General features: G+C 41.7%; 1 protein-coding gene across 1 annotated transcript in view; it reads right to left on the bottom strand.

Annotated features, from left to right (window-relative positions):
* Window positions 1-2,947: 2,947 nt before the first annotated feature.
* Window positions 2,948-15,396, bottom strand: part of ephb6 (eph receptor B6) — a 47,427-nt gene continuing 34,978 nt past the window's right edge. Inside the window, exons 6-19 of the mRNA XM_031744170.2 lie at window positions 14,630-14,785; window positions 13,955-14,226; window positions 13,522-13,603; window positions 12,707-12,831; window positions 11,513-11,675; window positions 9,763-9,877; window positions 9,620-9,675; window positions 9,275-9,391; window positions 8,933-9,180; window positions 8,622-8,840; window positions 8,383-8,532; window positions 7,133-7,317; window positions 6,863-7,021; window positions 2,948-4,429 (exon numbers count right to left, since the gene is read on the bottom strand). Coding sequence (XP_031600030.1) covers window positions 4,324-4,429; window positions 6,863-7,021; window positions 7,133-7,317; window positions 8,383-8,532; window positions 8,622-8,840; window positions 8,933-9,180; window positions 9,275-9,391; window positions 9,620-9,675; window positions 9,763-9,877; window positions 11,513-11,675; window positions 12,707-12,831; window positions 13,522-13,603; window positions 13,955-14,226; window positions 14,630-14,785 — 2,153 coding nt within the window. The 3' untranslated portion in view covers window positions 2,948-4,323. The remainder of the gene's footprint in view (window positions 4,430-6,862; window positions 7,022-7,132; window positions 7,318-8,382; window positions 8,533-8,621; window positions 8,841-8,932; window positions 9,181-9,274; window positions 9,392-9,619; window positions 9,676-9,762; window positions 9,878-11,512; window positions 11,676-12,706; window positions 12,832-13,521; window positions 13,604-13,954; window positions 14,227-14,629; window positions 14,786-15,396) is intronic.

Below are 15,396 nucleotides of genomic sequence, written 5' to 3'. Positions count from 1 at the left end.
AATGTACAATTGGATATCATCTGCATAACAATGATATGAGTCACGTTTAAATGTGTTGAAGTGATAGTACAGTGCAAACAGAACAGGTCCCAAAACAGAACCTTGGGGCACAGCACAAAGTTGCAAATGAGGACACCAAGCGTTAAGCAGCAACTGAGTAAGATCCAGATCCAGAGATGCCCAGCCATGTTGCTAAACTGTCAATCAAAACAACATGATCAATTGTGTCATATGTAGCTGAACAACATTTTCATCTGCATCTCTCTTCATTAAAATGCCATGTGAAACTCTAAGAACAGCAGTTTCATTAGGGTGATAGATCCTAAAGTCAACAGTTCAAATTATTTGCAATTGAAAAGGAAAAAAAAATCTGAATTCAGTGTAGGGTCTGTAACTGTAAATGGTTTTGTTGTGTATGTTTTGCTGATGTTGCTTTTGTGCTTTAATTTAAGAACATTTTCAATAAAGACGTTTAATTTTGTAAATGGCATGAATACTTATAACTACGTCTGCCAGTGCTACACTATAAAACAAAAGGTTTTATAGCAAATTAAACAGTGCAAAAGACAAAGTGCATAGTGTCAGTTTTAGACAGTTTTATGACCTAAATTGTTGCATTTATTTCATTTTTATATAATATATTCTTCATGTGCTGCAGGGTGTTTATTCTAGCTGTAAATATTGTCAGGGAGTTCAATATATTGCAATAAATTACATCATGTTAGTTGTCATGCATTTTTAATGTAAAATCCTAGTCTGCAAAATAACAGCTGATATTAGTTACCTCATAGATGTGCTGTTATAATTTTACCCTGCAATGTAGAAGAATAGAAAATGCATGAAGATGAAAAGATCTTAAAGCTCTGTGTGATCTCAGGATATGGATGATAGCTCATTAAGTAAAGTTTTGTTAGTGTAAATATTGTTATAATTATCCTGCAGTTTGGCATTAGGATGCAATGCACTGCAGTATGAATACTATATATACAGTAAAACAGCAAGGCACCAGCCAGATTACCCTGGCAGACATGAAATGGAGGTTTTTGTAGTCTTTATATCAGTCCAGATCTGCTCTGATGTCAGCACCACTGGGACATGTGGGAGACCTGTTTCTGTTCTTGGATTACTGCTGAGCCCAGCAGATCTCTAACTCTGATTTTACACAAACCTGCTGATGTGTGGAACGTGAAGTGCGAGGAGTCCACAAAGTTCACTTTTGGACACTGTGAAGGTGATATTAACGGAACAAGGTGAGCCTTGTTCAAACCAGAGGAAATGTTTACACACGTTTTCAAGCGAAATGTGACCATAAATATGTAAATCTGTGACCGTGTTAGTCATTCTGTTGCTTTGCCCATGACCGTGAAATTCCACTTGTGTTTATCTTTTGTTACACAATGTTCTGACTGTATTGTTTGACCATGACAGATAGATAACTTGTTTCTATAAACGGTTCTACACTTTTGACTTTTCTACTGATGTTTGGCTCCTTTGAGAAGGTAAATAAAACCACCACAACCATAATGCATAATATAGTGTTAGTTTTATATTTAAAAAGGTAAAGTTTTAAAATAAATGTCACGATGTACCATATCTGAGAAAAACTTAAAGCTGCCAATCCATTAAATCACGAGTAACCCTTTCTCTTGGTTATATGGGCGATTTGTGTTGCTCATTCTTTATTACTTATGGTTTCCTATCATGTCAAATTCACGTCAGTCAAAATTCAAAAATAATTGCTATTGTCCAGTAATCTCTGGGCCAGTTTTCTCCCTGAATCTGTTTGCACCCCTCCTTTTTTTCATTTTCAGGTGACGTTGAATAATTTGGAGGTAGCCCTCATCATTATTCCATCTACTGTGCAACGTACCACCAGCAGCAAAACAGTCCCAGTGCATGATGCTACTACCACCGTGCTTGGCTGTTCGTACCATGTTCTTAGGTTTGAAAGCTTCACTGTTTCATCTCCAAACATGGCTCTTGTCATTGTGGCCAGCTCAATCTTTGTCTTGTCTGACCATAAAACTTTTCTCCAGCTGCAAATTTCAGTCAATCTTTAAGGTGCTGATTTTAGAAACAGGGATCTTTCTTAGTCGGCACCCTCTAAGTTCATGGCATCGCTGTCCACTGTGACGCTCAGCTGTCTCTGGTTCATGGCATGCTTGAGGCTTGGTGGCTCGTGGGTTAATCCTGAGCACACCAACTAATTTCCTTTCATCTGAGGGTGACACTTTATGTCTCCTTCCAGACCTTGGCAAATTGTTGACACAGCTGAATAACTTGTACTAGCGTACAGTTTTTGATGATCTTGTAATCTGCGGTTGTTTAGAAATAACTTCAATAAACTTTCACAGCTCTCTTTAGATCTTCACTGAGTTCCTCGGATCTTCCAGTGAGTATTAGTAAATCCAATGAGTGCTGTCAAACAATCCTTTTTGTGATGGCAAAAAGAAACTACCAGTTGTAGTTAATCATGATCAATAATGAGAAGTTAATAGACTTTGGCCTTGTCAAGTTAAAAGACAACTTAGAATCTTCGGCAACACTTATTAAAAGTAAATATATGTATATATTTGAACCTATATGTATCCTTTTGGCCCAGGGTTTATTAAAGATTACGATGCCTAAATTACATGACATTAATGCCCATGATGAGCATATGTAAACTTATGACTTGCACAAGTGTATATTAGCAATGGTTTAGTCTCAGGATTCAAAACATATGCTTTGTGGTGTTTGCATGTGTGGGTGGTGTCATGCTTGCGTCTTCTGAACTGAAGCATTCATTTGCCTCATGAAAATGACTATATTCATTATTTTCTCTTTGCAAGTCGTATTTAATATCGCAACTGTTTCCAGATAATTATTATTTTTATATAAGAGCAGAAGGGATGAGAGAGAAAATGCAGGAGACTGCTTTTTTAAATAAAATCATATTTATTTTACAAATTTGCACAATTACGGAACAGTAGTGAACATTCATACAAGTAAACACCTATAAATGTGTGTAGCCTGACACACTTGTCTCACATGCGTGCACACACACACTCACACACAGACACACTCACTCACACACATCATGTACAGCATGTACACAATAACAGAGCCTCATATACAGCACACAGACATACGGGCAGCTACCTACAAAGCATTTTGCTTCCTTCCTTCAAGTGTAAATCAGATCAGATTTTGTCCATCTTGCTCATTTCACACATTCGCAATGCTTCAATGACTCAGTGTCGTTACTCTAGTGATCAAACAAAAGAGGTGAAGTGTGAAATGCAGACATACTGTAAAGGTGGGTGCTGTTAGCTTCTGTTTCCATCGCAGGCAGAAGCTCGTGTTCGCAGCTGAGGTGAAGTTTGGAAATAGTTTTAGAGTAAGTGAGCTCTGCTGTCACTGAGAGGCTCGACAGTGAGAGTGAGTTGCACAAACAGCGCAGCTCTCAGACCTTGGATATGTCTTCTAAAGGGGGATAAAAAAACAAAACAAAACAAAACATGGCTTACATTTATTAAAAGCCTGTTCGTGTTTAGGTTGATTTTCCCAATATTATGGCAGTGATTGCTATATAACTTTAAGGATTTGCAGTACCGACTTTGGACAGGTGGTTTATAGCATTTGCTGTAACACTGAACAACCTATACATTTTTCTGACAGCTAACGGTAACACCTCCTTAGGTGATTCATTAGCTGCTAGGTAACACTGTTTGTTTAGCATTTGGCATTTAAAGTGGAGAGGAAGTGATACAACTTTACAAATAACTCAAAAAAAAAGAAAAATTAGAAAAAGGCTTTGATTGTCTTCACGCAATTCTTTGTGAGGAGAGATCTCCCTAAATACTTTCACAAAAAAAATACTTTTGTGGTTTTATTGAGCACAGGGGAAACGGAAGCATTTCAGGCGAGGTGAGCAGAGGAGGAGAAAGGGAGAGTTTGGACTGCAGAGGGGGGAGGAGAGGAGAAGGCAGACAACAATAAAGTGAAATCTAGTGGAAAAACATAGAGGAATCTTTAAAGTCCTCCCTGTCAGCAACTTTCTAGCCTCACTTTGAGTTGGACCGCAGCTCCTGTAGTGAATTGTAGTGTATCTCTCTTCTGTTAGTCGTCTCGAATGACTGGCTGAGAAAGTCTTTTCTCACTGCTTCTGGTTGCAGTGTCAGGTATATCAGAATAGACAGAGTGGCACTGTTAGCTGATTCTCTCTCTTTTTTATGGTTAAAATGTGCACCATCCAAATAAAATGTTGCGGAAACTGGACGCAACAAGCAGAGGAATGTGAAGCCCATAAATCCACGGCACAGGTTGTATTGCTGGTAGGTTTCAGACCTCCACCTGCCCCTGTGTCAGGTGAGCCCTGAGCTGCTGGGCTGCGCTGACGATCTTCCTCTGGTGTCCCAGCAGGTTCACGCCGAGATCCTGGACGTCTCTGAAGGAGAGTTCAGACAACAATATTCAAAGCTTGACAAAATCAATAAGTAAGAGCTACATGGTAATTTTCTGGTAATTTTCTAACAGTTTGGATTATCCCAGAAAGTTCAGTCGGTTCACCTGGATGTTGCATTTTCTCCCACTGGAAACGCAACGTCCAGACGAACAGAGTCAACTTTCTGGGATTTCCTTACCTGGATGATCGAGCATGCATCAATATAGTTGGATTTTGACAAGAAAATCTAATAACCCCTTTGTGCTATTTTCTAATGTGAAAAAGAACAACCCCCAAAAAACATAGGCAGCTGGATAGGGGCGACCGTGGCTCAGGGGGTTGGGAAGCGTATCTGCAACCGGAAGTTCGCCGGTTCGATCCCCAGGCTCTCTGTCCTGGTCGTTGTGCCCTTGGGCAAGACACTTCACCCTACTGGTGATGGCCAGAGGGGCCGATGGCGCGATATGGCAGCCTCGCCTCTGTCAGTGTGCCCCAGGGCAGCTGTGGCTACAACTGTAGCTTGCCTCCACCAGTGTATGAACGTGAGAGTGAATGAATAGTGGCATTGTAAAGTGCTTTGGGTGGCTTGAAAAGCGCTATATGAAATCCAATCCATAATTTAAGTTTGTGAACCTCAGAACTGAAACCTCCTACATGAGATGCAACACACACAGTTGCCTTCTTGTTTTCAAGCTCTTCATGCTACCATGAGCCGAATGACTGAAAGGTAGTAGCAGAAGTTTGAGTCGTATTTTTACACCTTGTTGCTGCTGCTTGGTTAACGGTAGATGCTGAAACCGCATGATTAGATTGAATACAATCAATGTGGCTCCACATTAATTGCAAAAACAATATTGCAGTCCACATTGGCTTGTCTTCCTCCCCTCACCCAACTGGCACATGGCTGCCCTTCCCTGACCCTAAATCCGCTGGAGGTTACTTCCTGTTAAAAGGGAGTTTCCCATCCTACTGTTGCCAAAGCGCTTGCTCAAAGGGGATCATATGATTGTTGAGGTTTTCTCTGTTTTCTCTGTATTATTGTAGGGTCTCTACCTTAGAATATAAAGTGCCTTGAGCCAACTGTTGTTGTGATTTGGCATTATATAAATAAAACTGAACTGAATTGAATTGAATTGAATATTTTGTTATGAAACTCCTTTTTGATGTGCAGAAATTGTTTTAAATGTGTTTTATGAAGAAAATTAGATTAGAATGAGGAAGGAAAACTTTTGAGATCAACAAAAAACCTGTGAGAGACATACAGGTGTAATCTACAATGTTTTATGATGATGGTTGAAATCGGAGCTCAAACATGGGTTCTTCATGCATTGGTTCCTCTTGGACCTTCTTGGACCCTCGTGTTAACTACTGACCAACCATTCTGTCCCTATTCTACTCTAAGATTGTTTAAAGAATTAAATCTACAGGTTGCAGAAGTTTCTCTGTTCCTTATCTTATGGTGACAATTTTTGGTTATCAGACACCTACAAAAACTGCAAAATCCTCTCAGCTATGTGTCCCTCATCAGTGGCAACACCATCAGAGCACCTTTATCTTATGGTGTCTGTTTCATAACACTAAAGGAGTGATCAGTGAGTTGCAATGAGACACCTACAGGTCCTGACCAAGCACCAGTATGCAGGGCTGCACTGAAATGTTTTTGTGCACTGAAATGCACAAAAAAAAAAAAATCAGCCTTGGCACTTTTGTTGCAGTCAGTCTACAGCAGCCTCTCTCTCTCTCCCTTCATCTGTTTTCTTACTATGCTAATTTCATTTCCCTCTGTCTGTTCCTCACTCTGTTGTTGGGACTGCTGTTCCTCCGCCTGCACAGCTTCTCCACAGCTAGTGCTACAGCTTCCTCCTGTGTCTATGAGGGCTCATTACTGCTTGTTGCTGGTACATTACTACTGTTGACGACGCAGCAGCAATTGCCCTGACAGCTAACATGTTGGTTAATTTGACATTTCCTGCATCTATTTCTAGCTTCTCTTTCTTTGTCTCTCTTAGCTTTCAGCGCCACTTTTTCAGCTCTTCTTTCACACTAAACTCTGTTCGGTAAGGTGCGTGAGAGCACAGCAAAGATAGGGGAGGGTCCAGTTGCATTAAGAGGTTTGATAGGGCAGTACAGTAATGAAAATCAACAAAAAGGCTGCTAGTGCTTGTATTGCTGGCCCTTCTATTGACCCATCTGTCTAAAAGTGCGTCGGCCCACTGGGCTCTTTACCACTATGCGACAACTTGACTTGAGGTTTCAGGTTGTGTATAAGCCACCTGGATCCTCGATACCTGATGAGTGTGCTTGATAATACTCATGACATAGCTAAAATTAAATTAATGATTGATCTAATTAAATCTTAAGTCAAGAAGCCAGCTTTAAAAATGTTTGATATATTTTTCTGTATTTTTACGTTTGTAACCATCCATGCATACTCACTCCATCGTAAGCTTGCTGACTCTGTCTAACGTGTCCAGGTGCGCTCGATCAAACTCATCCTGATACCTCTCCATCCTCAGCGCTTTCAGCCAATCACTGACCGTCGCCACTGATGATAAGTCTGTGGGAGTGGGGCTGAGCAGCGGCTGGGAGCAGCTTCTGTAAATGTCAAAAATGAGAGCACAAGAATCCATAACTGCAGCAGATTGTGCATCACCTGCTGCCTCGGATATGCTTTGCAGGAGCGTTTGCCAGGAGCTGGCGTCTCACCGAGTTGGCTCAGCTTTGAGGGATGCGGGGTGCCTGATGAGTCGATCCAGAGACGACAGGACTGAGTCGAAACCTGGTCGGTCTGCCCGGTCGGCCTGCCAGCACTGAAGCATTAGAGAGTGGAGGGCAGGGGGGCAGTTGTGGGGGGCCGGGAGACGGTACTGATCTGCTACTGCCTTCATCACCTGCAGACACAAAGGGGAAGGCATCAGACAGAAGTAGGGCAGATGGAGTGTTGCGTAATTAGCCTCCATGAAAGGTCACAGATCACTCAGAGCTTTCAAGAATGACTAAGAGAAAATTATGCAAATTTCATCAGTTTGGCATTTTGTCACCATTTAAATATGCCTGTTGTGTAACAGGAGGAGGGGGAGGGAAGTACATTTAAGTACTGGTGGGCCACATTTGTGTAATAATACGTTTATTCCTCTAGATTACTGAAATATCGTACATAATGAAGGCTGTTTTAACAGCTTAAGCATTTAAAATATGATTTACACAGCACGAATTAATCTTTATTTTGCAGATACAGTATTTTCTGTGTCGGTAGTGATTTGATTTTATTGGTACTTGACTGCTACATGAGGCACTCAGTGCAAAATTTAGGAGGTTTTTTTGTTAAAAACTTCACATTGGCTGAGAAAGACAGATAATAATGCCTAATCCATGGGCTTGGCAAAATGTTAATTTGGGCTAAAGAATGACTTCATTAGATCACTGTGATCCCATTTATTGACTCCATGAACATCTCATTCTTATAAATGATATGAATGCTATAGCTCAGGAACAGCTGGAAGGAATATTTATGGTGCAAATATCCATTTGAACTCAATGATGAAGTTCAAGATCACGTTGATGTCACGTTTTTGGCCGTATCTTAAGAACTTATATGCAAAATGTGAAAAAAAATCCAGAAGGTCAAAGGTCAGCTTTACTCTGACATCAAAATGTTAAATAAACTTTTCTGTCTATTATTTAAAACACGAGCAGAGGGCACCTTCAGTCCAATACTGAATTGCTGTTGCTGATATGTAATTTCTTGAACACTTTATTAAATTATGTATTATAAGATTTTTAAAAAACTCAGATGTTAATTGCCACCTGACAAGTTAGTGGAAGCACACAACAGCAAAGCAGTAATTCTAGTTAACTGTATATTGTTACCCCATATTAAAGATAATTGCACTATAGCACAGGTTTTGCACATTTGCTTCTTTAAAAATTCAGGAAACATTTTTCTTCATACTCACCTCTTGATTGCTCATGTCCCAGTACGGACGCTCTCCGTAGGACATAACTTCCCACATCAGTATTCCAAAGCTCCAGACATCACTAGCTGAGCTGAACTTGCGATGCTGAAATGCTTCAGGTGCCGTCCACCTCACAGGAATCTTACTGCCCTGATAGACAAAAACGGAGCAAAAACATATACAGTGACTCAGTGATGATGGAAACCAAGCTAATAGGTGCTCCTTCACTTCTAACCTACCAGTGAGGCAGTGTAAGTTGGTATGTTGTGGTCCAAGCCCCTCATAAGCCTGGAGAGGCCAAAATCGGACACTTTACAGACCAGGTTGGAGTTAACCAACACGTTCCTGGCCGCCAGGTCTCGGTGAACAAAGTTTCTCTCAGAGAGGTAACGCATCCCTGCTCCAACTCCCCTGAGCATCCCGACAAGCTGGAGGACACTGAACTGACCTTCGTTCTCCTGAAGAAATTAAGAGACATGATGGAGAAAAAAAAGTCTCCAGTGTGGTGTAACATGTGCAGGAATTGCTGACAGTGCGTTGTTTTTCTCACCCTGAGGAAGGCATCCAGGGGCCCGTTCTCCATGAACTCAGTGACGATCCTCTCTGGAGGGGTACGGGTGATAACACCCTCTAGTTTCAGCACATTGGGGTGGTCAAACTGTCCCAGGACTCCTGCTTCACTGAGGAACATCCCCCTCTCTCTGTCCGACGCTCCCCACCGCAGAGTCTTCACTGCTACCAGCACTTCCCTGCGACCCAGCGGACGGTATCGACCGCGGGAAACCTCACCAAATTGGGCTGTAATGGAATAAACACGGAGGAAATTTCACTGTGCTGACAGCCAACACGTAACTACAGCAAGATTTAAAAGAAAGGAAACCATGAAACATACCTGCACCAATCACCTCCTCGATCTTGAGGTGAGTGGGGTCGATCTCACGGGCAAATTCTTTGACAGCCTCACTGGGGTCCTCATAAGTGGATGGGTCAACGTAATACTTAACTCCACCTGAGAACAAGAAATCTACTTTTTAAAAAATGATTCTGAATTTTTAGTGCTTTATTTTTGACATGTAATCCCAAATACAAGGTAAAAATGATCTCTTATAATTCGCAGCCGATGATTTACTTTATACACAGATAGGAATATATTTTTTTTAGTATTATTCATTTAATTATAAAAATATTGAGCCACTTTCTTTTTTTTCAATAAAATACCAATGAAAACATCACTCACCTCTGTTACTGATGTACCTCTGGAGTCGGTCACTGTATGGACTCTCCCTCCTCTTACTGCCATGTAAAAGCAGTCAAAAACTGTAATACCAGATTAAAACATACATGCACGTATCTGTCACTGCATTTATACCACCAACCAACCTGCGAAATACCACCACGACCACAATGGCTGCCACGACAAGGAGAAACGCCGCCCCACCCATGACCGAGCCCACCAGCAGAGGAAGCCGAGTCTGGATTTGCTGTGAATGCTCCTCTGCGGGAGAGAAAATGAAACACCTTCAGCTGTTGTGTGTCTCAGGGGTGTCATCAACTGCATTATCTCAGAGCTTTCAGCTCTTTTTTGACCTGAGAAAGACATTATGTAACAAAAATCTGTTGTATCTACAGCTAAAAGCAGTGGATTTAACAAGTTCAAATGTGCTTTTATTGGATACACAGACTACTTTATCTTTAGTTACAGCGATGTATGTTCTATTTGAAAGTTTGATATTGATGTTAACACTGAGACAGAGATGTTTTCTTAGTAGTAAAATGACAAAATAACTATAGAGAGACGTTTGCTGTGTTCATAGTGAGGTGTTTAACCTCTTAATCTTTGAATTCAGGTGTTTTCAATCCTATTCCCACAGGTGCAGCCATGCAGTCTGTTTTTAGAAACATCTGTAAAAGCATAGGTCATTCTAAACGCCTCACTGAAGTCGAGCGTGGGACTGTAGCAGAACGCGAAAGTTGCAGTAACTTATTCCTCCTAGCTACTCCACAATCAACGGTAAGTTGTATTATTGCAAAGTGAACACGCTCAGGAACCACAGCAGCTCAGGCAGGAAGACCATGTTAAGTTATAGCACAAGGTCACTGAGACGCACCTTTCTGCTCATTCAATAACAGCTGAGTTTCAAACCTCTGATGTAACATCAACACAGAAACTGGTTCACGGTGTGGGTTTCCATGGCCAAGCAGCTCCTGCTGGTGAAATCTGTAGGTGGCCCAGGACATGTATCCATATAGTGTAACTTTGGTCCTTCTAGTGTCGCCATCCCAGTTCTGATTGTGGGTTTTTGAGGTTGAATTCTTTCTTTTTCAGGTGTTCAGAGTTTTGTTATGTCTTTATTTATTTTTGAGGATTTTTGGAGCCTTTAGTTATTGTTTTGATTTAGTCTGTTTTATAGTTTAGAAGTGTTCCTTCAACCTCCTGTGTCTGCTCACTCTTTAGCTCCCGTCTCTAACTTACTGTTTTACTTTGGCAGTCATTTCTCTCCTGCGCTTCGATTATTTCCTCTCCTGTCTCGTTGTCTTTGAATACTATCACCTGAATTTTGTTACCCTGGTGTGTCCACTTTTTCTAAATATATCACATCTAGTCGCTGATAGCTGGTTTTGTGCTTCTGGTTTGCAACACAGTCTTCTCATTTCTAGATGATTATTCTTTGTTCCCTAGTTTCTCTAATTGCTATTCCTGAATTTATCATGCTATCCTGACATCTTCCTCTGGTCTTACTCTTACCATTTTTTATGTGCATGGTAAGGCCTTATATTACCCGTTAAGCTTTGTATTACATGTAGTAATGCAGCTTCACTGAGATGAATGTAACTGCAGTTACAGTAATTGAAAGCTGCCCCAGCTTTTGTCTTGTTTTCCTTTGTGAATGCTTGTTGTTGTACTAAGTACAGTCGTGCACACCGACCCTCAAACAACAGCATGTGCATTTATTTTAATGCTTATGCCGATATGATCTTTTGACAGTTTTCTATAATCATTTCAAATCAGTTAAATTCAATTCAATTCAATTCCTCAGTGTGCTTTCTATTGTAAGGGACAGACCTTGCAATAATAGAATACATACTTTTTTCTTAAACTATAATAAAAATGAATGAACGTGTGCGTTACCTAGAGGCAGCGTCGTGAAGTAGATGGTGTTGCTGTAGGGCCCGTAGCCTCGCTCATTCCGAGCTCTGATCTGGAAGGCGTAGATGGAGCCGGGAATCAGAGACTTGACGGTCACTGTGTTAGTCTCACTGTACACAGTCAATGCGCTGTCCACATCTGAACCCTGACGAACAGAGAAGAATGACGTTAAGGGTCTGTTGTTTGGGGTCAGTTTGTTTTGTGTACGCTCAGTAAAGGATGCCTTTGTGTGTATTTACACCCAGCGAACACTTCAACGATTGTTGTTTTGTTGTTTGAATGCCATACTGCGTTATGGTGGAAAAAATGGTTCCATTATAAAACATCTTGTTGCCTGCGCAGGCTGGACATTGTGAACATGAGTTAATGTTCTTCTTGTAGTTTCTAGCAAATTTTTGTACATTATAATTTTGTCAGTTAAAACAAAGAAATCTAAATAATTCTGGTAATACTGGAAGAGTAAGACAGGCTGCATATTAAAGTCAAAACAGCAAGATCATGCTCACTGCTGTGAAAACAGGCCAGCTCACTAATAAAGAACACACCATAGGTCAATATAGCGGTCACTGGGTAGGAAGAAAGATGCTTGTAGTCACAGGGAAAGTCAAGAGGCTCATAAAAGCTCACATCCAGTACAAGATGGTCTTCTGCTACAGACTTGATGTGTTGTGCATTCAGAGATGCTCTTCTGCACACCAAGGCTGTAACAGGTGGGTATTTGGGATGATGTTACTTTCCAATCAGCATCAAGGAGTTTGACCATTCTCCTTTGACTTCTGGGATCAGTGAGACATTTTCACCCAGAAAACTGGATATTTTCTCTTTTTTGAACCACTCTAAAAACCATGCTACGTTCAAAGTCACTGAAATCACCTTTCTTCCTAACCTGATGCTCAGTTTGAATTTCAGCCGGTTATCTTGACCATGTCTAAGTGTGCTGAGCTTCATGCAATTGGCTGATTAGATATTTGTGTTAAAAATACGTTTATGGCAAAACCAGTTTATGTCCATAGAGTTGATATTGCATCCGTCTCATCACAACCATTTCGTAACCAAATAACTTGGTTTTGTAAGAGAGGTTGTAACGTCCCCCCACAACCATGTTTTAAGCTGCTATCAAACTGAAAAACTAATGTTGAAACTTTCTGCCGTTATGTGTGACTTCAGTGAACATACCTTGTCATAGTATCTGAGCTGATACTCCAGGATGTCTCCATTAGGCCTGTCTGGCTGAGGCCACGACAGAGTGATGGAGTCCGGGGCCCGGCTCAGCTGGTGCATCATAGGAACGGTACTGGGAACTGTGGGTGACAAGAGATGATTCTTGAGCACGTTAAAACAGGAGAGCTGTGCTCGAGTGGCAGTGCCCACATGAGGGCAGTGTTACAAAACATGTAGACGGAATTCAGCCGAGCGTAAAAGTGAAGCAGGAGTTTTTATGGTGCACCAGTCAGGATCTAGTTTCACTCAGTGAGCTGGGAGCAGTTAAAGGGAACTTTCTGGCATTCCATTCATTTGATCAATAAGCTCTGAGAGCACTCACAGGAAGATTTTAGATAATGTGGGCTCATTGAACCTCCTAGCCAGTCTTGATCGGTTTCATGGAAAATTGTATAATGGTGTACTTGGTGTGCACAATGCCCCATTCTCCTCTCCTTTGCCCACTCATCTGCTTTCATCTTTCTTTCTCTCTGTCTCTTTGTCTTCCCATCTCTCATTTGTCCCTTTCTTCCTCCACTGTGACCATAATGGGATCTGACAGGATTTTGTAACCTCGAGCAACCTCCCGTTCAGAGAGCAGGAGCAGGAAACATGGAGCAAAGAGACCGAAAGAGAGGGGAGGAGGAGGGGGAGAGAAAACTGACACACACACACCTACACACACACACACACACACACACACACACACACAGTATCTACGCAAACATCATCATCAGAGCGTCTCTTCCTCTTTCATCTCATCTTTTTCATCCTCTCCGTCCTGTTCTCACCTGACTGGCTCGTAGTGAAATTGATGCTTGAGTATCGAACTGGAAAAGGACTCAAAGCTGACACTTCATTCATGGCTTGCACCTGTCAATACCAAGAACACACAGATGTGAATTTCAAAGCCTTTTTTTCCCCATTTATATTTATGAAACGCTTCAACGTTTGAGAAACAAAGACAGACACGTGCAGCGTCCACTATGACAGGTCAACAAACGCCAGGAAATGGGAAATATCTGTCCATTATGAATAAGGAATAAGCGATGCTTTAGTCAAGGTATGCCGAACTAAATAATAAATGTTGGTGTGTATTTACTGATGCGGCACTTATAATAAAATAATAGAGCACAGTGGATTCATCTCATCTGTGGGTCCAGGAAGTGCTTCAAACTTTGAGTAAGATAGGACAAGAAAGAATCTTCCGTTTTTCCACAGCACCTGTATGAGATACGTGACTCTGGTCAGCAGGTTGTTGAGGGTGACCTTGGTTTGTTTCAGGTTGGTCTGGGAGGGGCTGAAGGTGACGCCCTCCCCACACCAAGAGCACAAAGCCGAGTTGGTGAAGGTCGGTGACGGACAGATGCGACACACCACCCCGTACCACACCTCACTTCGGCCTCCCATGTCCACCGGAGGGCGCCACCTCAAGGAAACCCCACCATCGCCGCTCTCATACTCCCAGGTCAGAGAGACTGGAGCAGACGGAGGAGCTGAGGAGAAAGCAGAGATGGGGAGAATGGGAGGAGTTTGACATACATAATGCAAGCGGTGGACTCTAAGATGGAAGCATCTGGTAAAAATGTTTAAGATATGAAAGAACCTGCAGGCTGGCAAAGACATTTATGCAATGAAAAGTAACGGAAAGAACTTTATAAAATAGTTTGATGGTGAGGCAATTTCATATGAACGAGCGTAGGAAAGTTTCATGCTTAACAGGTTTTTCTGTTGGTGCAATTTAAAGATTAAAACAGTCTTTAAAAGCAAAAGGATTTAGTTCCACTGACTGTGTATCTCGGTTCTCACAGTCTGAGCAAATGACAAATGACTCCAATGAGGCCCCTTGAACGCCTCGCAGAGGAGCCAGGCGTAAACAAACAAACAGACAAAGCTCACTTGTGCAGGCAGAAGAGTTGGCATCGCTGGCGGCCCGGTAAAAGCCGCTGCGACATTCACACACACTCGATCCCTCATGGCTGGTTCGGCTGTTGGATGGGCACACAGTGCAGGGAATAGAGCCTGAAATGGACTTAAAGTAGCCCACGGGACAGGCTGTAAGGAGACATGAAGACAGAAGAGGGGTTGTGTTTTATTAACAGCTTGCGGTTATATAAATAAAGTGATCACTGCTCCATTAGCGCTGTTCACTGCTATGAGTTTGCAGGTTTAAACTATGAAATGCTGCAGCTGCTGTTAAAGAAACAAGCTTAGATTTGGGCTCAGATGCACATACCACTATTTTTTTTTATATGGTCAGAAAATAACACACTGATAACATTCAAGCCAGTTCAGAATAGCCAGCACTTGGATTTGCTGCTGAAATACATTAATAAAAGTGCTAAAATCAGTTCAGCTGACCAAATATCTTTTGCGCTCCTCAAACTAGCCTCTTCTGGACCTTTCAGTGATATCACACCGTCTTCCTCAAAGTTCAGTTGTCAGTGCACTGTGGAAGTAGATAATGGAAAGTAATCTGCATGACATTCAAAGCGAAAACTTGGGAAGACCTCAGCAAGCGGACCTTCGGTTAAGATTGCTTTGTCAACTCTGATTGCAAAGTGCAGCTAATATTCACAGGTTCACTGAAAGTGCACGTGTACATCATGTGCGACGTAGTTTAAATTAAGAGGAAGTATGCACATCTGGCATTATTCAGACAATTC

The sequence above is a fragment of the Oreochromis aureus genome, linkage group 11 (assembly GCF_013358895.1).
Source record: "Oreochromis aureus strain Israel breed Guangdong linkage group 11, ZZ_aureus, whole genome shotgun sequence".
Taxonomy (NCBI): Eukaryota; Metazoa; Chordata; class Actinopteri; order Cichliformes; family Cichlidae; genus Oreochromis; species Oreochromis aureus.
This window is presented reverse-complemented; position numbering and strand designations above follow the sequence as displayed.